Source organism: Cardiocondyla obscurior, linkage group LG04 (assembly GCF_019399895.1).
Source record: "Cardiocondyla obscurior isolate alpha-2009 linkage group LG04, Cobs3.1, whole genome shotgun sequence".
Classification (NCBI taxonomy): Eukaryota; Metazoa; Arthropoda; class Insecta; order Hymenoptera; family Formicidae; genus Cardiocondyla; species Cardiocondyla obscurior.
The window spans coordinates 10,599,847-10,625,303 of record NC_091867.1 but is presented as its reverse complement, the minus strand read 5'-3'; the positions used below and the strand labels follow the sequence as shown (position 1 = coordinate 10,625,303).

General features: G+C 37.3%; 2 protein-coding genes across 3 annotated transcripts; both read left to right on the top strand.

Moving 5' to 3' along the window:
- The first annotated feature begins 362 nt into the window (after positions 1 to 362).
- Positions 363 to 10,282, top strand: LOC139102368 (uncharacterized). Of its 2 annotated transcripts, none has more exons than XM_070656244.1 (8): positions 363 to 1,127; positions 1,849 to 2,341; positions 2,498 to 2,591; positions 2,784 to 3,517; positions 3,631 to 3,765; positions 4,038 to 4,303; positions 4,467 to 5,251; positions 5,811 to 10,282. In XM_070656244.1, the coding sequence occupies exons 1-8, from the start codon at positions 1,081 to 1,083 to the stop codon at positions 5,873 to 5,875; spliced, it is 2,619 nt and encodes an 872-aa protein (XP_070512345.1). In that variant the 5' UTR covers positions 363 to 1,080; the 3' UTR covers positions 5,876 to 10,282. The 2 variants fall into 2 exon arrangements, with proteins under 2 accessions (XP_070512345.1, XP_070512344.1); XM_070656243.1 differs by having other exon boundaries at positions 365 to 1,127; positions 3,631 to 3,819.
- Positions 10,283 to 11,821: 1,539 nt separating this feature from the next.
- On the top strand, positions 11,822 to 24,581 carry LOC139101944 (sodium/potassium-transporting ATPase subunit beta-2-like). The gene is made up of 5 exons (XM_070655478.1): positions 11,822 to 12,414; positions 18,409 to 18,669; positions 18,846 to 19,027; positions 19,466 to 19,739; positions 19,994 to 24,581. Exons 1-5 carry the CDS (start codon positions 12,288 to 12,290, stop codon positions 20,095 to 20,097), a joined length of 948 nt encoding a protein of 315 aa, XP_070511579.1. The 5' UTR covers positions 11,822 to 12,287; the 3' UTR covers positions 20,098 to 24,581.
- The last annotated feature ends 876 nt before the right edge of the window (positions 24,582 to 25,457 follow it).

Sequence of the window (25,457 nt, the reverse complement as noted above, 5' to 3'; positions counted from 1 at the left end):
GAAATTTGAATCGCACATTAGCCGACGGGTAAGTTCCCTGTTTTACCACTTCTATTATTTACCATCTAATACCGTGATAATTCTATTACCATACAAACGACGTTTATGCACGCGAATTCCGCGACATGAGAATGTCGCCTTCGCCGCGCATTGATATCCAACGTACTCGATCCCCTTTTCCAACGCGAGCATGTGAACGGATCTCTGGCCGTTCGACGCATCCGTAGCGGCATCTCGTGCGCGCCTGAGAAGGAGAAACGGAGTAAAGAAGAGGAAAAAAAAAAGAGAGAAAGAGAGAGAGAGAGAGAGTGAGTGACACATCGAATGAGGAACTCGACCGGGGACGCAAAGGGGAGAGCGGAGTAAAAGCGAGAGAGACGGAGATAGAGAGAGAAGAGAGGGACGAAAGAAGGAAAGAGTGAATTCGCGAGTTATCGCGACGAGAGTGTGCGGACAAACGGCGGTGAGCGTATAATCCCTGTGTCGCAGAACGTGTTCGTTTCGCGGAAAGATTCGGGGAAGTTAAAGGGCCACCACCCGGAGCGCGCGCGCCCGTTGATGCGCCTGCTTGCCCGCTCGTGAGAGAGAGGCCTCCGTCGTCGTCGTCGTCTTGGCCGAACCCGCGCCAACGCACGGATCGCGCACGGTCTCCTCGTTCTTTCGTCGGTGAGTTCGCGATTACGGTGATCGTCCTCCTGTCGGTCGACTCGACGTCTCCGACTGCCACGGTGAATGTCGTAGGCATTTGACGGGCACGTTACGGGTGCTGTGCCACTGTGTGTCCCCCGCGCTGTCGTCCCCGACCGGGTTCCGCGGCAGTGAGACGGCTCTTCTGTTGGAGGAAGATTGTCAGGCCGATCTCGCGGTGCCCTCGACGGCGAGCACGAGAGCGAGAGAGAAGGAGTGAACGAGGCGGGGAAGGAAAAGGAAGAAGAAGGACGGGCAGATAGAGGGAGCGAAAGCGCGAGGAAGAGAAAGAGAGAGAGAGAGACGGAAAGAGAGAGGCAGGCCGCCCGCTGGTTGTCCGCTTCGTTGCTCTGCACTTTCCTCCTACCCAAGTGGTATCAATGTTGTCTGGCAATGGTGTGTAAGGAGAACGTGGTATCATGGTTTGGGAATCTGTCCAGGTAACGTGGTGGCGTCGCGACCGGACGGTCACGACGTGCGGCATCTTGGAGATATTTCAGGAGTAATTTTGCGTAACCGTCGGCGCGTCGTCGCTCGAGGGCGGCGCGTGCACGGTGGGCTCCCCCCCCTGACGAGGCCGCGCCGTGTATCTCGTTCGCTTCCTCGCGGACGAGCCGATCGTCGCCGACCTCGGCTGAGCCTGCTCCGCCGTTTCGCGACGAAATTACGTGCCCCGCGCGAAAACGCTCCGCGCGTCACGACGGATTGTGTCGGCCAACGTCCGCGATAACGTTGGGGAATTTAAATACGTTTTATTGTATATGTCACGTTCACTTCCTGCCTATTTGTACTTGTTCCTTGGTTGCTTCCTCGGAGTCGGACATTGGTAAATTAAAAAACGTACTCGAGGGTGTCCCTTGTACGAAGGAGTGCTGACGATTATGGAAAATTACTCCCTTTTTTTTTTTTTTTTTCTTCTCTTCTATTATTTTAAAGTTTCGCGTTCAATAATCTTGAAACGTCTTATAATGTAATTTCTAATGCAAAATATTGATTAGAATATCGAATAAGAAGTGAAATCGTAGAAGGAGGCTGGTATCTCTGTTTGAAATATAATTTAGAAATGAACAAAAGATTAATTAGATTTTAAATGATATTACAATGACGACAGAGTGGCTCGATGTGCTTATAAATATTAATTTACCTTTTTTTTCTGTGCAGTTATAAACGTATCGATGTAATGTGCACATTGTTAAATATGTGCCTGCCGTTTGAAGTACGATACCTCGGCACATGCATCGAGGATATCGGTAAGCGGGACTACAATGACCTACGTGACACGGAACACCATGCGAACAGCCCATCAGATCTGGCTGAATTGACAACATCCAGCGTGACAGACAAACGCACGCGAAGAAAACTCGCTCTCTACATGGCACTGCTGCATTCGTGCAACTATGCCTGTGCGGTGATCCTGTACAAAAATCTGTCGAACCTCGATCACCAGGAGATCACCAATCTGTTGAACGGGACCATCTTCAAACCGGACAACCAGCCCTTGGAAGAGTTGTTACTGCTGTATACGATGGCACTGAATCATCCAGCGTTTACGTATGAGCAGAAGAGCGTGTTCGGGAACATATTTCTCAAGCTCCAGGAAGAGGAGGCTCGTTTGAATCTCTCAAAGATGAACTCTTCTTTCAAACCAACACAAGTAATGCACAATATTTTATTTTTTTTTTTTAATAAATAAGAACAGTTAGTTATTTTTGATGTAAATCTTATCCAATTCTTGCTCTAACGTTTCTTAAGTAGATATGAATTGATTGTGCAGTATATATATGTGGAATATGCATTTAAATTTATACAGGGATGTACACCATGCATGAGTACAAACGAAAGATTAATGGAACCTGAGACATCAGGCAGCTGCTTAATGCCGCCACCGCCAATGCAATCATATGGTATGCTTACATTTTTTAGTATTTATTGATACAGAAAAAGAAAGACATTTAAAAAATAATTATTATTGCATAATCTAGTAAATTAATTCGTTTAATAATGTTATTTAATACGAGTGTTAATCGTGTTCCATTTATTTATATGATTATGTATATTTTCTTAATTCAAAATTATTTTTAATGTATTATGTTTAGGAGAAGTAGGAATGAGGAACAACGCTATGGTCACTGGAGTACCGTCCGGTCTCACGATACCTCCACCAGGATTATGTTTGCCTGGTCCTGAGCAAATGCATATGGGATCTGGCGGTACTACGCAATATGTTCATCTCGGTTTTCCATCCATGAACCATATGCCACCTTGGTCAAATCAAGTTATGATGGGAAATCAGTTGATGTATACCAGCGACGTGCTGACTTATCCTCCTTCCCCTTTAGTTAGCCGCCAATCCTCGCCATCTCAGTCACGATCTCCTAGTCGCAGTAACTCGCCGATGGGTCGTGCCAGGACTAATGCCAACACGCGCGTCTCGTCTTCGCAATCTGCCCAATCCACCCCGACCAGCCTTACATCGTCAAGCGTCTCGAACAGCCAGACGTGTAGTTCTGTTTCAAGCATCACAAGCAACAGCAACAATAATTCGTTGCCACCTTTACCAACTCCTGGTGCAAGCCGAAGTCTTCCTAGTCAATCGTCGTTACTCCCATCATCGCGGTCCGTTCCTCTGTCTAACGCGAGTTCGTCAAGTTTTTCACGGCACAATGTCGAAAACGCTCCGTCGTCGACTATGATCTCGTCAACTCAATTGAAGCAACCTCCACCACCGCCGCGACTTAGATCATCCAATTCTGGCGACTCGCTTCGTGAAACTATGGGTAAGGAGGTACCGAACTTCAAAGGCAATCTGCAAAACTTTTCTCGCGACGAAGTAAGTAAAATCACGTTTTTATACAGCCTCTGTGTTCTTGTATATAAAAAAAAAATTGCTTATGCATACAATTTGAAACTAAATTACTTAAATGTTATTTATGTGAATTACAGATCAGAAGAATGAGTGACGAAGATTTAAGAGACATCGGCTTGACACCGAGTGCGGTAGGACAATTGAGGAATATAGTCAAAGGTCAAACCAGCAATGGATTAAATCAAATTTCAACCGATAAAAAGTTAGATAACGTAAGCAGTCCTCAGTGTACTTCACATTCACTCCCCGAATCAATTGAAAACGAGGTAAAGTTTGCATAAAATGTTGGGGACAATAATATATAAAAGTTTTAAGAATTCTTTGCCTTGATTCATAATTTAGTATGTAGAAATATAATATTTAAGATTATAGAAAAAAAAAAAACTTATTAGAACACACTTCTTAGTAAATCTTCGAAAATTTTACATTAATTTTTTTCATTGAATGTTTTAATAATTTTATATCATTTGTTACTTTTTATTAGGCATTGGGTATGGAGGTTTTGGGTGATTCAAGTAATAGCAATACCAGCGGAAAATCGATGCCATTACAGGAACAGCATCCGGCAATGCATCATTATCACAATCACATGACTACGCCTAATGTTCGGCGTTATCCTGGTATGCCGTCGATAGATCCCGCGCAAATACAAATGTATCCTGCACCACCACAAATGTATACAACTCAAAACTCACCGTGTTATGCTTGTCTTACTGTACCAGTGGCTGGAATGCAAAATCGATATTCAAGGTAACGTAGAACTGAATTCTCTTGTTTTATTTTAATTAATAAAATTTTATATGTTAAAAATGATATAAATTAAGATAAGTTATTCTAAATTAAAAAATATAATACTTACGATATGTAATACTTGACATTTAATAATTAATTACGATGTGTGTGGTGCTGTCAGATGTAACGCCCAGCACGTGTATTGCCTTGGACAATTGCAAGCATTGCGACTTGATTCTGAGAGCAGCCGGCACTGTTCCCAAAGCAGTAGTTCCGATAGCACCGGTAGTAGATCGCCTCCTGAAACACCTCCGGCTGCGCCATGGGTTAGTAGCAGTGGTGGCGGTGATAACAACGTTACTGACCATATGAGTTCCGCGCCGGTGCATTCCACGGCGACGGCACCACCGCACGTCGTGTCGGCACCCCAGCAGTCCTCAATGCAGTCGTCAGTGCCACCGGAGAGCAGGCAACTTACCAAGAAGAATTCGCAAACGCGCATGATGCGACAGAAAGGCCAAGGAATATTAAACGGGGCTGGTAATGGGAACGGTGGACCGCCGAGTCTATCGCACTGCATTTCCTTCCCAGCGCCACCGACGCACTCGCAGCTCACGTATCTACCGCATGGCCATTTCCCAGCTGCGTTACGGCCTAGCAGCGGTATCTACTCTAACTTCTTACACGGGCCGTCAGCACGTCCAGCCTACCAACCAACGTACCAACCAAATGGCGAGATCATATATCCGTACACGGGTCATCCCGCGTCCGGTAGCACTCCGCCACCACCGCCGAACGCAGCTGCCGCGGCGCCGGTACAAGCGTCCTACATGCCACCTACACCAGTGGTAACGTATGCAGCAGCTGTGATACCACAGACAAAAATCTCCTGTTATAATTGTGGCAGTAATAGTCATCTCGCGGTAGACTGCAAGGATCAGACGATGGAGGACATTACAAAGAAAGGTACGTCGTCTTAATACAATCGATTGTTGCGTTATTTGAAGAAACGATGCTTCTGATTTACTTATTGCATAAAAATAAAAACGAAACAAAACTATAGCTTATAAATAAATTTAATCTTGATAAAACTTTTATTTTAATGGAGATGTTCGATATCCATTAATATAAAAAAGTAAAAAGTTAATGAGAGAAATAATTAGATGGAAATATTGCATAAAATTATTATAAATATATATTAAAGAAAAGAAAAGAAAAAAAATTACTGATTCATAATATCTTATACAAATTAGAACGAATATTTACCGTTATCGTACAATTTTTAATATGTTTATATTAAAAAAATTTTCTTTTATAGATTATTGTTTTATAATTGTCGCATATATGTATAGCGTGACCAGCACTTAAGTATTATCGAATGCATGAAGGTAAGAATATCGAGAGGGAGCGTAAACTACGCGCCTTCCTAATATTCTTACCTTCATAATCGAGTGAATTCACTTGTAATCTCACAATCTCTTCACGTATTGTCATCACAAAGAACACAAAATCCTTTTAATTTCAGCCCAATACCGACTGGATTACACGATAATGAAGCAGCCTGGGGAGTGTCCGAGTTCCGATAAGTGATCCCCTGCCATGGACCACCCTGCCACCACTCGTCACTATTCTCACCGCAAATATTGCCATCATCGTCATCACCAAAATCACCATCTCTATCATCTCCATCATTCTCACTGTTACTATCACTACTGTCAACACCAGCACATTATCTGTCATTGTAATCACCAATACGCCAATGAGAATCAATCTAAGGACAAGACGCTGCAAAATAATAATCACCATTGCTTTCACTTTACGGTAATTTTTCTAAACGTCTCGTTCTACAATCGGGACGACGATGACAATTCTAACGCGAGTATTGATGTAGACAATGACAATGACGATAACGGTAACGTCGACGTTAACTACGTTGACGAAAAATATGACAGCGACGAAATTTTTCTACTCGAGGACACTCCGTGGTTTACGGTCCGGAAAATCTGGAATATACCTTTTGCAAGTTCTTATGTATGATAGTGATGGAAAAGTGATCTAACTAAATGTAAAATATAATGTAGTAGTATTGTACAAAAAAAAGAAGAGCAAAAGCAAAGCGAGAAATAACTGAAAAATCGCGTTATACGTAACACAAGATCTTGTCTGTGTTTCTTTTACCGTAGGACACGTTTCGAGAGATTTTTTAGTTTATCTCTCTCTTCAGCGACACTTATTGATTACTTATCGCTATGATTCCCACCTCGGCAGTGCTCCTAATTTTTCCCCCCATACTTTAAAATCTCTAATGACGAGTAATTATTAAAACAACGCCAAAAAAAAAAAAAAAAAAAAACAAAAAAAAAATGATATATTATACCCAACTAAAAAAAAAAAAAATAAGCGAAAATTATACGGGATTTGACTATATTTAGCAATCGATACTTTAACTTCTATCTACAATGTCTATACTATTACTATTGCTATTAAAGTATAATTATTACTTCTACTATCGCCGTTGCGTCACGACGTTTTTATGTATATATATTTTTCTCAATTCTTACATACGCGATAAACGGAAATGATATATAAAAAAGAAAAAAAAAGCGTGTAATATATATGAAATAATACAGTACGTGTGTGTACGATGTGTGAGCGTTCGTGTGTGAATGTACGCACGAAAAAGATTGAATGCAAAAGGCAGAAAAAAAAAAGAAGAGGAAATAAAACAAGAAAACAGTTAGGAAAAGAAAATGATAAAAGAAAAAGTAGAAAAGTTAATGAAGAAACAACATACCAAAAGTGTTCGATCATCTAGCTGCCGTTGCACTCCTATGTGTGTTCGTTTTGCTTGCATATATATTTATATGCGAGCGTACGTGCGCGGGTGTATGTATGCGAGCGTGCGTGTGATGTGTGTTCATGTAAAATTATGAAATATGTATTATATGTATTTTATATATAATATAGATTTCGTAATTATACATACGTATTTGCTGCTCATAACTTGTTTCTTATCTTATACTTGTAGTTAGACGGCGATTCTCATATTATTTATACACGAGTAGTCATGCGATTGCACGTGCATTTGAAACGATTTTATACGACTTTTATCGATTGCCCATGTATTTGAGCGTAATCAACGTTAAGCTTTTTTACGCGGCTGGTTGCAGCGATTAATGTGTTAAGCGGGGTTAACTAAATCCTTTATGCCATCCACGTCCTCTACGTTATGGAATTATTATTTAAAAGTAGAATAATAACGCGTTGTCTATAAGCGTATTTTTATCGGCGTGGATTTATTTCGAAATAAACTTAGCGAATTGTAAAAGTATAATATATTTCACAGCCCAAAAATTTTTGTCAAATTTGCTGTTCTTTTTTTTTTCTTTTTTTTCTTTCTTTCTTTTTAAACACTGCCTATAACGTTATCTGCGACACAAGTTTGTAAATACATTTATATATCGTTACAGCTATTGTACAAACATAGATTTTGTTTTATCAAAGAAAAAAAAAAAACATAATGGATTAGTTAACCGCAGCTCTAACATTGTTGATGCAATAGACTTTTAGAGAGTAACAACGCAGGGTAAAGCTGAATATAAATGGAGTGGAAGGGTCGCTGGCAAGTTTGCTAGCGCATACGAAATGATTATTTGGATTTTTCATCGGCGAATGCGAGAACAGCTTGAATCCCTTGTACATGGACGTACTTTTACGATTGAATCTTGAAGACGAAAATTCTCTCACTCACAGAATAATATATTTTCTTGTACGGAACGGTCGTAATACGCAAAAGTAATTTTTCGATTAGAAAAGAAGAACATAAAAATGAAAGACGATAGATAGCATTGAACAAGATAGTTTGAAAATATATTAACTAGATAAAGAAAAGCTAAAAAGTTCGGAAAATAAAAAAAAAAGCGAAGAAAGAAATTGTGCTATTTGTAAGGAAATTACGGAAACGACTGAAATGCTATTATGTAGCGTTGATAAGCCAAATCGGACATTCTCTGAGAGACGTAAAAATTCTTTATTTAATTCTTTTTTTTTCTTTAAATAATTGTCAAATATAGTTATTACGGTGAGATGTTATTCGTTGAGATCAAATAATATCGGTTATTATAAATATTGAAAAGTACTATTAAGTCAAATAAATTTCATGTAATAAAAATCACGATTTTGATTATTTGAAGTTGCCAACGAAAATTGTCTTTCCTAATCGTACAAGCAATGTAGTGGGAATAATATCGCTGTCACTTTGCATTTGTATTACTGTAAATTTTTATACATAACGGGCAAATCAGGAAACATAATTAAATATTAAAATCCGTAATTAAATGTCCGGTGAGGCTGTATGATGAAAATAAAACTGCAATAGATTTTTCAATATTAATTGATTCGTAATGCGTTATCTTTCTTATTATTTAATTGAATTAAATGTATCGTTGCGATTACTTGCTCTTTAGTCACTCGAGCACTGCACTCCCAAAGCCGACGAGAAATAAAAACATGGTTTTATTGAAAGAGTGTGTAGCTTGGAAAAAAAATGAAAATTGTTTAAGAATCAAGGCGTTATACGTATAGAAATTATTCGATATTAGATATTAAAAGTTTTTGACAAATTCGGTTTGCGAACGATGCGACGAGATTACAATATCTGACATGTAAATGTAAAAGAAAATTCTTTTAACAAAGTCTTAGCAAAATATTCACCGCCAAACGATGAAAAGACAAATAATAATGTATAGTTTCATATGAAATATGTACTGAAAGGAAAAATCAACTCTTTATTCTGCATTCGTTATAAATTTAAGAAGTGTAAGATTCTCTTAAACATTATACATTAAACAACTTGTTCTCCGTAGTTTTCGTATCCAAGCACTTCTTTCGTATTGGATGTAAATTTCTATGAAAAAAAATCAATGACCGAAATATTGTTCCTGAAAAAGAAGAAAAAAAAGAAAAAGGAAAAAGAAAAAAAAAAAAACAAATGTTGGCTCTAGTTTGTTACTGAAACCAGCTCCGAATATTAAAAGGGTTGACGATTGGGCATTAAATGTTGCAGTTCCTGTTACTGTTAAAAATTACAAGGATGTTAATAAGGTGGCTGGTCGTGTGTGTACAATTGATAGAATGGGTTTGATCTCCCCGCAGCTCGGTACTTTACTTTGGACAATTACAAACCCGAAACTAGCCGGCAAACGTACTTTCATATCGGTTTAGATAACTTATATCGTTGCTATTACGTTTTTTTGATATAATTTTTTTTAAGTCGTACTTTAATTAATTTGTATCGTTTCGGCATTGAGGTTTTTCTAGAAGTGCGAAATTTAAGAGCACAACGGTGAGAAAAATGAAGGGAAAAGAGTACAAGACTCCATCAAATGATATCAAGGTTACTAGTTAAAAATTTGATCAGAGTCAAAATGATTGCTTTGACTTCTCGAGTGTTAAGACAAGTTGATTACGTCCGTTGTTAAATATATATCAACAAAATGTGTCGAACGAAAATTTGTATAACGACTGTGAATAATGCATAATACTGTTCATAAGTTGTGAATATGAGTAAATTAAACAGAGGAAAAAAAAGGAAAAAAAAAAAGAAGAAGAAGAAAAGGAAGGAAAAAAATTTATAGAAAAGATTAATCAAAAGGGAAACTCACGAGATACTCTAGATTAGATTACGTTTGTCACACAAAAAAAATGTAAAGGGAGTACAAGATGTATAGTAAAAATAATAAAATTATAAATAAAAGGAAAAAAAAAAAGGTCTAGAATTTTAAGAGCGTACTCTTCTAAAGAAATAAGGAAAGCCTTACTTTTAAGTGCGTACCAGCTTATCATTAGCACGTATTTAATCTTTCGCGAATACTTAAATGTAATTATATTCCTGTAAACGTAATTATATTATTGGAAATACTTAAATGTACTTTATATATCGACTAATAATTTTTTTTTTCTATTTTTTTTCTTAGTTAATTTTGTTTGACTATAAAATTTTTTATTCTACAAAAGTACGAGCACGATTTAATAAATTTCAAAGGAGAACATTACTGTTATCCGTGCAACGTTAAGTTTTCTTTAAAAAGAAATTAAGACAAGTATCAAGGAGTATTGTAATGCTACTGTTAGCGCCGGTTTAGTCACTCGTAAAAAAAAAGAAAAAAGTTGCAAGCGCAGCGTTGCATGCGGAATCTGCCTTTCTTGATAAACTTGTATTTAGATAATGCTGTTGTTGCCAGGCCACTGTAATCTCAATCAGCATCCTACTCGTTTAAACAGTTGCATAAAATTCAATTTTTTTTTTCTTTTCTTTTTACTCTTTCTTTGATTATAAATTTTTTTTTTTTTGCATTTTAAAAGCCATCGGTATTTTCAAAGGAATATAAGTAGTATCGTTTACAAAAATTTAATTTAACAATTAAATTATAGCACGTCTAAATAATTAATCATTTTTCAATAGACCATAGTACATTAATTACCGGTTACTCCGCGGCAATTAATTGTCATAATTAACGCTAATATATTATTATTAATTTATGTTAAGTTTGAAAATGAAAATTGATTATCAGAAGGCCTTAATAGTCACGTGAGAGCATTGATATCAATAAAATTGTCGCGTCGACAGACGGATAATAAACCCTGTTAATTAAATTTACAATTTATTACATCATTTACTCTAAATGAAAAGTAATGATATAATATTATTATACAATCGATCGTTAAGTTCGCTTCGTACATCGGCTGATAATATTTCAAGCTGTACGAAGATATTATTCAAACACAATTAATAGTACACGTGCCGAGATAGATCGCGATTCAGACAAAATTAAATTAAAAAACAATAGCGATATCGCGCGCAAAATTTACAGCGTGAAGTGCGCGCGAAGAAAAAGAAAGAAAAAATACTTATTAATTATAAATAATAAGGTGAGTGTTCTATTAAAGGTTTAGCAGCTCCAGCAGCCGCGTTAAGCGTACGTTTTTTTTTCTTTTGTTTTTTTTATGCTGTTCGGTAAATTATAGATTCGCGAAAAAGACCGTGCCGTTAACTCCTTCCCGAGCTGTCACGGCAGTTGGACACTCCACGTGATCCACTATCTGCCTTCCTCCCCTCTAACTTCAGACGTGTTCGTTCTCGATATCACCTCCACCACTTTTCTCTCTCGCGCTCTCTCTCTTTCTGTCTCTCTGTAAAAGACTTAGTACGCATACGCGAGGCGAGTCGGCTGCGCATCGCGTCGCATATAAGCTTCGTCTGTAGCGCGAGGCGAGCGGTCGCGCTTTCGCGCGGGACGGGGGTCGATCGAAAGCCACCTAAAACGAAAGGGATGGCGGCGTCGGGGCGGGTAGAAGAGGGGGGGGGGACGGAGAGAGAGATCCGAAATCCACAGAGGGTTGCGAAGTCCGCCATTGCCGGTGGAGCCACCTATCTCCCGCGAATTCGTCGTAAGGGGCGGCGGGGCGAGGGGGTTAGAAAGGGGGGGAAAAGAGGTGTAACGGGTAACGAGGATGATCGCGAGGAGGTCGCAGCGGGGCGCGGGGTGGAGTGCTAAGGAAGTCGCGTATTGACGCGTCTGCGTGGTCACGCCGGCGCGTTGACGCCGTAGAGGGTGCGCCGCGGAGGAGCGAGGGGGTGAGACGGCTGGCGAGGTGGTGGAAGGATAGGTACCGAAGACCCTCTCTCGCGGGGATCGGGCCAGCCTCGATCGCTCAATATTCAACCCTTCGCCGGACGAGAGCGCCCGACAGCAGCGGCTCCTCCAGACGGGGGCACGAATCGACCGTTCCTTCCTTTGCGCCCTCGCCCGCGGAGCTGTTCGATCGCGGCCGACGTTCACGCCGTAGGAAGGACGTTCTCTCAGCCCTCGAGAAGGCACGGCACGCGGGTGGCAGCGCATTTCCACGATCTCATCCACTTCGGCCGCCCCCGAGTTAGCCACCCTCTCTTCCGTTCGGGCACGGTCCTTCTCACCCCGTCGGGAGTCGTTGCAGCAGCGAAATGGAGGGCAAGAAGGTCGAGCAGTTTTACCTGCCACCGCCGAAGCTCGGCAAATGGGAAGGCTTCCGCGTCTTCCTCTGGAACTCCGAGACGGGACAGTTCCTGGGGCGCACTGGTGCCAGTTGGGGTAAGTCTCGCTACCTTTTTAACGCGCCCCGTTTCTTCTTCCCGCGACTCTCTTTCTTTCTTTCGTTCTTTTTTTTCTTTTTTTTTTCTCCTTTTCGCGAGCATTGTAATATCAGCTTCTCCCGTTGAGTCCTTGCGTTTTTGACCCGCCCCCTCGGCGCGCAAGATTATTTTCCCGGGAGGTAAATTGCTGACTAGGATTGATCTAAGTTTCCAGGCGTCCTAATTACGGTGCCTTGCTCTCTTTCGTTTCAAACCCGCCTATAGTGTAACCCCGTTAAATTTGACGCACACGTTAGACGTAGGTACGGCAAGTACGTTACTCGGAAGCTAATGCTTTATCGTGGGACGTTTTGATTTTTCGCACACGGCCGTCGTAATCGCGCCGTCCCGAGCCGCTCGGACTCTTCGGTGAATATTTTTCGGTGTATTAAATATTAACGGGAGCCGATCGATCCGCCAGCATAGACGTTAATTAAATTTCTACCGTCTCGGTGTACGAAAGAAGCGTCGAGCGTGCCTCAAAATTTTCATATTTATATTTATATCGTATCATTTTACTCGTATCACTTTGCGTGACAAACAACAAGTTAAGCGAGAAACTCAAACAGGCATCTCCGGGCAGTTAGCGTTGTGACCCAATTATATATGCCACGTATACACAAACGAAATTATTAAAATTACTTCTCGTGCGCTCCGCGAGGCTGTCGGGTGCATTTTTAGAATCTGTGGAAACATGGATGCGAATGCATTTCACAAAAAAAAAAAAAAAACGTACGCGAAACGATGTTCAATCGCGGGTGTTGAAACCTGCCCGATAATTATGCCGGACATTTGCGAAATTGTTAAATGAATTATGCCTTCACGCTAATAACTTTGCGTGATAATTAAAGCTCCTGCATAACTCTCCGGAGATTATCTTCTCTCTTTCTCTCTCTTTTTTTTTTTTTTTTTTTTTTTTCTTTTAGTTTGATCCGACTACTTTTTATTGCCTTTTGTTTGACCTATATTAAGATTAGTGACCAAGCGCGTAAAATTAGATGATTGATCCGAGGTAACATATATATCTTTAAAGATGTTTTCAAGACTGTAGATTATTAAAAATAGTCGCTCAATTTATCAATCGGGACGTGCAGCTGATTAACGCGATATAAAAATATTCCGTTAATTAAATCCAACGTTTCTGATTTTCCGTTATTTAGCGTTACAATGATACGATCGTGGCGAAAGTCATTCGCAGATATATCTCGTCAAGAGGAAGAATATAAGGGGATAGAATTGGTTAATAAATCGGTACATCAATGGTTCAATACTTATATAACTTTGTCAACGAAATTGATCTTCGTTGTAATAAACAGATCGTTATATAAAAATAAGAAGTAAGTAAGTAAGTAAGTAATAACGAGTCACGTAATTCTGCAAAAAAAGAAGAAGAAAAAAGAAAAAAAAAAAAGAAAAATTTAATAAATCATTTCGAGTAACATCAAAAATTAGAGAAATATATGAATTTGTATTCGAAGAATACTTATCAGATCGATAATTAGATGTCTTTGATTTAAATTAAATTAATTAAGTCTCACGGCAATTTTCCGTTCTATTTTCATTTAAAAAAAAAATTAACATTTACACTTCTTGATTTTAGCTTTGATATGAAGGTTCAAAAGATACGGGTGGTCGAAGGTTATATGTATATGACGAAACCTTATTACGTAATAATACATGAAAGATAGTACTTGCCATTGTGACATTTAGCAAGACAGCATATTTTTCGCAATATTGTTCAAGTTCATTATTATTAGTCTGTTACTACCTTCGGAAATAATAATATACCGAACGACGAGACACTTTGAATTTCTTGGCTTTCAGCGTTATCTATAATTTTAATTGAAATTTTTCACGATCCAAATTGCTTGCAATTTTTATTGCGGGCAATAAATTTATTTCGCAACAATGCAAAAAAGATTTAACTAAAGTTTTTGGAACGAACAATTTAATGAGCCCGGAAAATATTCGGAGTAACGTTATATTTTTAAGAAGTAAAGATCATTATTAATCAACGTGATTTATACTTGCAAATCACATTTAATTCAATTAAAGAAATAATTTTTATTTTTCACAGAGTTTCAAACTTCTTTTTTTTTATACGAAAACATTAATGACTTCATTGTTTAAGAAAGAATTATTTATTTTATGAATGTGCAAATTTCTACTTTTTCGAGTTACGCTGTTATATAATTTATCTAACGTACGTGCGAGTTTGTAAAAGAAGAAGAAAAAAAAGAAGAAAAAAAAGAAAAAAAAACAAGAAAAAGAAGAAAAAAACCTGCCTGTTAATTAACAACTTTTAATGACATTAGTTACAACGCCGTGGTCTTGCACAAAACGACTATTTACCGAGGTAAAAATTTATCCGTCGGTGAGCTAGTTACGTAAGACACAGTTTCCTCCATCGGAAGTGTTATACGCGGCATAAGGTTTCGCATACATGTGCACTTTACTACTTACTGATAAAGCATGTATTGAATCATAAAAAGTGCAAAAATAAAGGAAACGTCGCTTCCAAGACAAAGAAAAGGAAGGCCGATATAATTGTTTAATTGCGTCAATTGAATAACGATTATACGAATATGATTTGTGTTAAATTATTGATTATAAATTATGTAGAACTTGGTATTAAAAAAAAACTAAAAGCTTTTAGAAGAATTGAACCTCGGGAGATATTAGGACACGGATTAAACTTTTCTTTTTTAATTAATTCAAATGTACGAGATTAAATTTATATGGTTGATTTCTTAAGTATTGGATGATGTTGTATATTCTTACGTAACAAAACTAAAGCTAACCGAAGAAACAAACGTAAGGCGAAGACGGAATGCTGATTATGAAAAATTTCAATATTCTCTTTTCACTGCGACATGCATTTGCATTTTGATTCCTATTGAAACAAATATTTATCGCGGTGTTAATAAATTAATCAAGTAATTTTACAATAGCGTTGATGTCGTTTAAAATATTTTTATTTGTTTTTAAGGAAGATGAGTTAAAATTAAAAATGTCTTGCGTCAAATGTCTATTTCTGTAATAGAAAAAAAGAAAGAAAGAAAAAAAGAAACAGCCACAGTGCAGTTCAACATGAATGCTGTTTAATCTACATTTGTAGTCACTCATATGCCCGGTTTTGATAAGATTAATTTTAACAACTTTTCATTGACAGTTTTACGTAAACATTAATACTTCGATTTTTAATTGACTTTATGCACGATCGTTATTTTTCGAGTGAAACAAAATTATTTCTGATTTTGTTAAAAACGAGGCTTTAATATAATTAAATTATTATAAACTCTGGGCGCTTTTATAAATCTAAAGTAATTTATTATTCAAGCCCATCGATGAAGTTTAATTTATGAACAATTTAAATTTATAATGCACTTCTGTTTAATAAGATTATTAAAATTTTTTCTATCATTAAAAAGGAATTTTTATTTGGCTCTTTTTTTTCTTTTAAACTTCAGAAGGGTAATTGTATTATACTTATTTATGCATTACAATGCACATAAATTTATGTATGAAAACTCTCTTTCTCGTACGATTTATCGCTTTTGTTATTTAGTACCTCAAAGTTTTTTTTTCTTTTTTTTTTTCCACAATATTCAACGGAATCAAAGTTTGTGGTTTCCTACATCCCATATTATCGGGAGGGGGTGCGACCTCGAGACTTCCGTCGTTCTATTTTTACATTCATACCATTTTGAGATAGCGGCAGGAGAAAATACACGAGCGAGAGATGTCATAAGTTGAATAAAGTAGCTTTTTAAATAGACTCGCGCCGGTATTTCACCGCGATGTTGAAAATATACTTAGCGGCCCTTTAATTATACATCTTCTACGCCCCTCGAGCCCCTTTCAATCGCAATGTCTATTAATTTCTTACTTAAAAGTACAAGTACTTCAATAATTTGTTACATATAATTTTATCGCGTTACGTCCTTCTATGTAACGTTACTTTCTTCCTTCTCCCATAATTTTTTTTATCTTTTCTAACTCGCTTTGTCGGCTTGTTTCCCTATTTTTCTTTTTTTTTTTTATCTATACCCCTTCGCTCTTCCGTGAGGTCGATCGACTTCCGCCAAAATCAATACGAGCCGTCTCCGTTACCATCTCGCAGAAATGGTATGGTCTGATTTCTATACTGGATAGTGTTAGCGTCTGCGCGCTACTAACGCAGCCGATTTTTCCAGCCGAATGTCCTACATTTCAAAGTTCGATCCTGTTAATCTTTTCGCCGCTCGCGAATAAGTGCCTTGCGCGAAGTAATGAGGCCTACGGTACGATACGCATTAGTTAAATTAATTAGCGGCTGCGGGTATATATACATTTTTCGCGGCGCGGTATTAATGGCTTATTCGACGGAAGAGATCGTCGGCGCGACGTCGCTTGCATTTCGTAGTTTCGTTACCGTGCCACGATCGATATCTCGAGAAAAGCCATGGAAATGTACGTTATCGCGGCGACTTAGTTGATACGAGCCCAGGCATTATCTGCGTTTAACAGAAATGTTATTTATCCTCTCTAATAAAATGCGACAGTAGTGCAATGAGCAGCGAATAATAAGGCGTGTCTTCTTCTGCAAAATTTTGCACCGATATTCAATTTATTTTATCAATAAAAAAATAAGAAAAAAAAAAAATTCTTAATTATAATAGATTTGATTGTGGAAATTTATTTATTATTTTTTAATTATATCAGTTACTTTTAGATAAATGCAATCGAGAAAGATGGACTATCGCGAACGCTTGCGAGCATACGTTTGTAATTGATTTGTAATTATCTGTGACATTTAATTACAGCAGACGCATTAGAAGTCCAATGATGCGATTATGACCGGACGCAGACGTTATACGTTTAAGCAGATGCAATCGTGTTATCGTTCAGGAAAAGATAATGATTCCATAAAATAAAAAGCTCGCGTATAAAATGCGTATTAAGAATCTTCTTTAATGTTTCTATTTTTGATAGCTCGATCCTTTTATCTCTTAAATAAGATCGCTTGTAACAATTAATATTTAATTGAAAAAGAAGAAAGAAAAAAAAAAACCAATTCTTGGAAGAAATGAACGGTATCGTTTCGCGCGCGTAATAAATGTTCGTCAACGATTTGTATAATAAACGCATGGCATGACTTACTCAATACCAATTCAGGCCAATTAGACGCCGGATCATAATCGTCTTGATGCCACAGCCTTCGACTGGCAAACGATAGCGACAATCGAGATTGTGCTTGTAAAATAATACTTCGTTACATTAATATATTAATCTTGAATCAAAGGGCGTATTCAATAAATTTATTACTTTTCAGCGATAGTTATTGATGAAATATTTGTACGTTAATGAGTTTCCATTTTTTTTTTTTTTTTTTTTTTACGAATTAATAATACAGCTGCACTTTCGAAGAGTTTTAAGATTAAAAAGTATTTGCATTGAGTACGTGACTTTTTCTTTTTAATTTTATTTTTATATTAATTCGAGATTCTGTTTTGTTTAATTAAAGAGGTAAATTATTTTGACGCAAGTAGCGATAATTGACGAACTAGCGAGGGAAGACTTCACCAATAAATCGATCTTATAATAGATCGCGTGTTTCGAGAGAACCATAGCTAAGTTTGACTTTCCATTACGTAATAAAACAGCTTTCGTGTTTCGAGCAGTTACGATCGATTTTATAGAATTAGCCTTGAGATAGGTTTTCTATGTGATAAAATGCTTTGACAATGCGAGCGGCCGGTAGCTTAATGGTAACATGTTGATTTTTAATTAGAAATCGATAACAGAAATTAATTAACTAATCAACAGTGCAAACAAAAAAGAAAAGAAATAAAAATTGATTTACAAACTTAGAAATGTCCCAATGAAAACAGAGTTATGCAATGATTTTATTTCTTGTATTATAGAGTTTAATGATGAAATTTAGCCTCTATATATGAAAATATGTTTTCAGCTAAAATTTTGCTGTTCTACGTAATTTTCTATGCCGTCCTGTCCGGCTTCTTCGGCGCAATGCTCGCTGTGTTCTATCAGACGTTGGATCCGAACGCGCCGAAGTGGCAGCTGGATAACTCGCTGATCGGTAGCAATCCAGGTCTCGGTTTTAGGCCTATGCCGCCCGAAAGCAACGTCGAAAGTACTTTGATTTGGTACAAGGCTAGCGACGAGGGTAATTACTTACATTGGACCAGGGAGTTGGATAGATTTTTGGAAGGTAAGAGAGATATTTGCGCAACTTTCAACGCGAAAACCGACGCTAGAATAAAATTAATTGATACGCCTCAAAGAAATATTGTTCACGTCGGAGGGACATATTTATTAGACGTCACGGAATTAATATGCAATTTCTTTCTTTTCTTTCTTTTTTAATGTAATTTTTGTACGACGTAGAATATGAAAGGCCGCCAACTGGTACAAACACCTACGAGAGAGTTAATTGCGATTATAATAGACCAGCACCACCACCAGGCAAAGTCTGCGATGTAGATATGACTAATTGGGGAGAATGTACGAAGCACAAAAAATATGGCTTCAGCAAATCCAGACCTTGCATCTTCTTAAAACTGAATAAGGTTTGTACTTTTTATATGTTAAAATCTCTTCTTGTTTTTTTTTCTTTTTTTTTTAAAGGGTGGGGGACTAATATAAAACGCATGCTTTGTCATTTTTTCTTTGCGATTTTTTCAAATCATGGCCCGCCACTTGAATTGAATATTATTCGATGGTAATAGAAACAGCAAAACAGGGATCTTATCAATGAGTGATATGCAACTGGAGCTTCTCATTGTCGCTCAAGGATGGAGTCGGTGGCGGGCTTTGATTTCAAACACTTCTTTGCTTATTCTAAACTCCTGTTATATTTCTGTTACTCTCGATCGAGCGTTTTCAGCCTCGGTACAGAGAAACATGCGGATTTACATGGGTTTATCATATCGTTTACTTTGAACTTAATTATCTATATGAAATTAGCCTTTGGCAGTTTAAAAAGTTATACGTGAAATTAATTTCAGATTTTTGGATGGGAACCACAATTTTATAACGATACCAAAAATTTGCCAGAGTTAATGCCAGCGGATCTTAAACAGCATATCAGGGATGAAGAGAAAAGTAATAGACTGGACACCGTCTGGGTGTCTTGTTCTGGTGAAAATCCTGCCGATGTGGAGAACATGGGCGCAATTCAGTATATACCACGTCGTGGTTTTCCTGGCTACTATTTCCCATTCAAAAACACTCAAGGATATTTGAGTCCTCTCGTAGCTGTGTTCTTCGAAAAGCCCAAGTGTACGTTTACATTAATCCGTCTTTGATATTTTATCATTAAGTCATTTAAGAGCCCAAAAATTAGAATAAATGTTTGAAAAACAGATACTTAAATTTCGCTAAAAGTAGAAGCTCAACGAAGCCGTTTTGTTTTAACACGTCGATCTAAAATCAGCCTTCTCAAATCTCTCAAATCAATCCGATTAATCATTATAATATAATAATCTACAAATGAAAGTAAAATAAATGTTATAATTAACATTTATTTGTTACAGACGGCGTGCTCATCAATATTGAGTGTAAGGCATGGGCCCACAACATTATTCACGACAGATTTGAGAGACGTGGCTCGGTGCACTTCGAACTGATGGTGGACTAAGCCTGACCGTTTCGGTCAATCGCCAGATCATCACCGCTACTAACCGCGTCCAAGTAGGAAGCCGCAAGAGTATAGAACAGAAAGAAGACATTTCTTTTTCAACCTGCCTCGTTGGCCGACCGCGATCACACCCTGTACCATCCGGTTTTCTCTCTGCCCGACGATACCGCTCCGGATTAGCCTTACTTCTCTTCTCACTATCATCATTTTTCATCAACTCATTATCTTCGTCGCACTTACAACGATTGTAACAGCGTTACCCATCTGTCATATCAATCACCAAGTGAAGAAAATAATTAAAAAAAAAAAAGAAAAAAAATAAAGGGAAACTAAGAAGAAGGAAAAGACGAAAAGAGAAATAAAGAAAAAGAGAATGAATGAAAGAAAAAAGCAAAGCAAACGGGAAAATGAGTTCAAACGGAGCAATCAAATACAATCGAGATGCACAAAACCAAATGGGAAAGAAGAAAGGTGAAACGAACAATCCCGCACAAAAGCCGGGCGGTATCTTCTCTTATTTCTGCCAGGGTTGTGTTACGGAGAGTGATCTCGACCATCGACGGCTAGTCGATCGTTTGCAAAACTTAATTCGCGCGCGCGAAAGAGAGAGAGAAAGAGAGAAAGAGAGAGAGAAAGAAAGAGAGAGAGAGAGAAAGAGAGAGAGATTCTCCCTTAGTTAAGACCCACCGACCGTTCCAGTTAGATCTCTTGAGCTTTTCGTCACACACGTTTCTTTTCATAAAGACAAGCTCTGGCCGATAAGTTGTCACGGCACCGCGGATGATCGATGATCTTAGTTCAGCCATGTATGTAGATGTTATTACATTAGTGTATTTTTGCCCGTCGCGTTATGATACATCTTGGCATGTCGGTATGTTGAAATTTTTGGGCATTGGTAAGGAGAAGTGGTACTCGGTGAATTTTAATAAAAGACAGCAGGGCACAAAGGGATACAAGTACGCGTCAGGCTCAGTTGGACTAATCGCTAACAATAACGCAAAAGTTGCTCGTAACGTTATTTGAGACTTTGAATGATATTAATAGAAATTTTAAAAGAAAATTTAGCTGCGAAACTGTCATCGGTATGTATCGAAATGTTGAATAAAATTACAAGTTGCGTATAAGACTTAAGTATGAAATTTTTCCAAAACTCTTAGTATTGATGAGATATAGTTGACGTCTTTATAATAACGGTGAAAATTTGCTAAACGAATTTTGTGTTTAAAATATCTCATCGAGCTTCAGAACGTACTGACGTTTAAGTCAGGCCCCCCCCCTTTTTTTTCTTTTACTTTTTAAGCAACGCATCGCTAAAATTATCTTAACATATTGCATGTATAACGTGGTGCAAGTCACATTACAATGTAAATTGGAGTTTTATTTCGCGTAATTATTATATTTTGTACGACATAATTATTAACGTTCGTATTGGTATATTTATTCATACAGTTACACTTATCTTGTACGTTGGCAATTGTTACTTGTATTCCTTTGTTCTAAATATTTTTAATTGAGAGTTAAAATTAAGTGTTATTATATTGAAATGTGCTATAGAGTATGACGAAAGAATATAAGGAAAGATATGGATATTAAAGAGGTGATCGATAGTTATTGCCACTCAATAATATGTTGATGTGTATGATGATCTATGATTCTATATAATGCATTTTTCACGCGATAGAAAAAAATTGGAATCTATGGATTCTTGCATGCAGAGACACTCGGATCAGCAGATTGTTGAATCAATTGATTTTTGAGCTCATAAATGCTCGGATTTACGGATTTTGGACTCGCAAGTTTTTTTTTTTCTTTTTAATTTGTAAAAAGAAATTTAATTTGCAAATAGCACACGATGGAAAACGAAGAAAATTAATTGTGGCAATGACTCTAATTAATAAACCTTATGCGTATGGATTCATTTATATTCTTCATATATTATTTATTATTAATTTATTGAGCTTACGAGTCCAAAGGTCTATAACTTGAGTAAGAGAATTTATAGAGAGAAGTTATGAAATAAATCTAGATATAAGACTTTAAATTAAATAAAAAAAAATTGTTCAACTTCTAAAATATTTTAAATCTATAGACTAAATTAAAGTTTGCAAATTTATTGAACCTTAACTAATTATGAAATCTCGGAATTTGTGATCAAGACTATGTGCGTTTAAATTGGAAATTTTTGCGACGTGACGAAGTTTAAGATTTTATATATCCGAGTTTGTGTGCGTGCGCGAGGATACAGAGATACAAAGATGAAAAATAAAATAATAAGATGCATGAAATATAGAAATGCAGATCATGATATATGAACTTAAAGAATTTATGAATTCAAAGATTTATGTGATATCAACGATCTGTACATCTAAGACTCTACGGGCCCAAAAATCTTCTTATCTGAGGATATATGAGGGCAAAAATCTATACACTCAGGAATCTATAAATCAACAGCAAGAATCAACAAAAATTTTTTACAGATTTAAAGATCTGTACGTGGACCTAAGAATTCAAATTTAAAAAGAAAAGGAAAAAAAAAAAAAAAAAAAAAAAGACTACCATTACAATAATGAAAATTTGCAAATGCAATAATCTGTAAGTCCAGGGATCTATTAATTTTGCGAATTAATATTTAATTTGCGAATTTGAGGAAATCTTTTTTAGTTACCAAGCATATAGAAAAGGCATTGTAACATTATCAGGTCGGCGTTGATAAAAACACATTGTAATAAAAGGAACTCTCATGCGCGTTTAGTACTTACCGAATAAGACTCCGCGAAAAATCGCTTTAAAAAAATTACTGGGAAATGAAATTTAAAAGTCTATACTTAAAGAACAACTTTCGAAGAGCACTCGCGATCAGTAATTACTACGTTTTTAATAGTGATAGTACGAAAAAATGTACATTGATCGTATACTATAATATAAATATGTTATATTAATGATATATAATATATCGATAGCTAAAGCATTAAAATTGTTGATGCATTAATAGTAATACTGATCGTGGTAGTCCTCCATACGTGTTTAATTTCAATCTGAATGATTGATTTCTGAATGTACTTAAGTCAAAGGCATTATTGATCTTAAACCGAACTGTCGATATTATTCGCAAATAGGCGCGATCAACGTAAATCGCATTGTATTGCGTGGATCTATAACAAATTTCATTTGATCGAAATTGAAAGCCGCAAGCGCGATATGCAAAATCCATATTATTATATTAATATTATTTATATATTGTACATTATAATATTTAATATTTATTCACGCGATCCTGTATCCTGTACGAGTTCGTTAAGTTCTGTGGCTGAAGGAAAGGAAACTAGAGCAGTACATCTGCTGAAATTTAAACGTTTGCTTTCGTTACGTTCGGACAGGTAATCTTTCCCGATCTCGAACGATCAAAAGCATAATTGAGAAACTAATGTTGGATTATCGATCTGAGTATCTCCTAACGGAACTTCGACCCTGAAGAAGACCGATGTATCAAATTTTATGTACGAGTATTTTACGTAGTTTTCATTAGTTAATTATACTGTGCGAGTAATATGTATTACAGTAGATAAGTATCGGTTATATAAAAATATAGATCTTAAAATCCGTAAATCTGTTAATCCATAGATTCACCGATCATGTTTAGCATCGCCATAGTCCCTCGCTTCTACGAAATGTGCAGCCGCATCCGTAGATCGAATGAGATAAATAGATCCATGGATCTACAGATTCACAGATCCATCGATCCCACACGTGCACAGGTCCGTCTATATATTTTAGGGGATTTAATATCGGTTCTTCATTATTCCTTCGACCTAATTATAAGTTCTTGATTAATATCTTCACTATAGTCGTTAAGCGCCTGTTTGTCTAATCAGGATTAAATCAATCGTGTATCTTGAAATATAAATTTCTTAAACAATTATTCAAATAATGCAAGCATCTAGAAAGGTGTCTGTAAGACGTTCATTTGTAGACATCTTTAAGATTTTTCTTCTCTTTTCTTTCTTTATTTATTTATTTATTTATTTTTTTAAGTGTTTAAAATCTCGATTGAATAATTCTGCGATTTTTTCGAACAATATTATTTATGACGTCTTAAAGTTGTCTATTGCATGACATTTTTCGGACTACGCGAGAAGGATGTTACTACAGTAATTATAGTAATTATTGTAATCTATTAATTCCTATGCGTATCGCGTGCCTAAAGTTTGGTGAAACTAAAGCTTTAGAGGAAATTGTAATTAGATCGCGGGTTTTACTCGACGCAGCGAGCTTCAGCTTTTAACAACGGCCGCTATGCTGTAGAAACCGTCGCCTTTCTTTACCCCTCCGTATACTCAATTTAATTCTCTTTGCGAAGATACTTATACCTTACACACGTGATCGAATAGCGGCTATTCCGTTAACATCCGAACGAACATCCGTGGTCTAATTATAATAAATAATTGGTTGGCAGTAATAGGGAATAATAAATAAATTGGAAACGACTTTCTTAATGTCTCATTATCCGTTACCTCCTCTCCTATTTCTTTCTTTTTTTTTTTTTTTTTTAATGCTCTCGCGCGATAATCGGAATACTTAAGAGATCCGAGAAGCGCTGATTCTTCCGTCTAATTCGCGTCGAAATTCTCCGTCAGGACGGCAATGACATTAATGTCACATGACGAAATGGGCAGGATGTGGTCAATTCAGATCGGTCTCCGTATGTGACTCACATTACACGCGCCTAGCTCGGTCCCGGTGTGATAAAGGGAGTGGAGTGGACCACACACTAATCGAACAGCCCGCACACGCGTGCCGGCGCGGCTGCTAAGGTCACACACACGTGGGCTGACCTTAGCCCCCAATTTGCCCGGCGATTTTACTCGAGGAAATCGTATTCGTACTCGCAATTTTTTCTTCTCGCGCGCGAAATCTCGGCGAAGCCGAGAGCGAGATTTCGCTAGAAAACGTTTCGTCAGCTTCTGCAAAATCGTGCTTCTTTTTCTCTCTCTCTCTCTCTCTCTCTCTCTTTTTTTTTTTTTTATTTATTCGCGTAACGTTTACTTGGGAAATCGTCGAGTCTACCGTTCGTATCCCGCGTCCAAAAATGCTGATGTTTACTTTTGGTAACGCACGTCGAAAGCAAAGGTTCTAACGACGGAGAAGTTACGTTACCGATTACGATATGCGCGCATTACTTGTACACAATGTCAACGTACTATCATTGATAAAACATGCAGGCACCTGCGGCTGTGACCTGCCACGTCACAAAGGAACAGTGCGTTACGTTACGATGCATCCGCCACGGGGTGTGCGCTTGGGAAACGGGCAATTTTGTTGCTTTCAATACGCGGCTGTAACACCGATTACCTTTTATCACC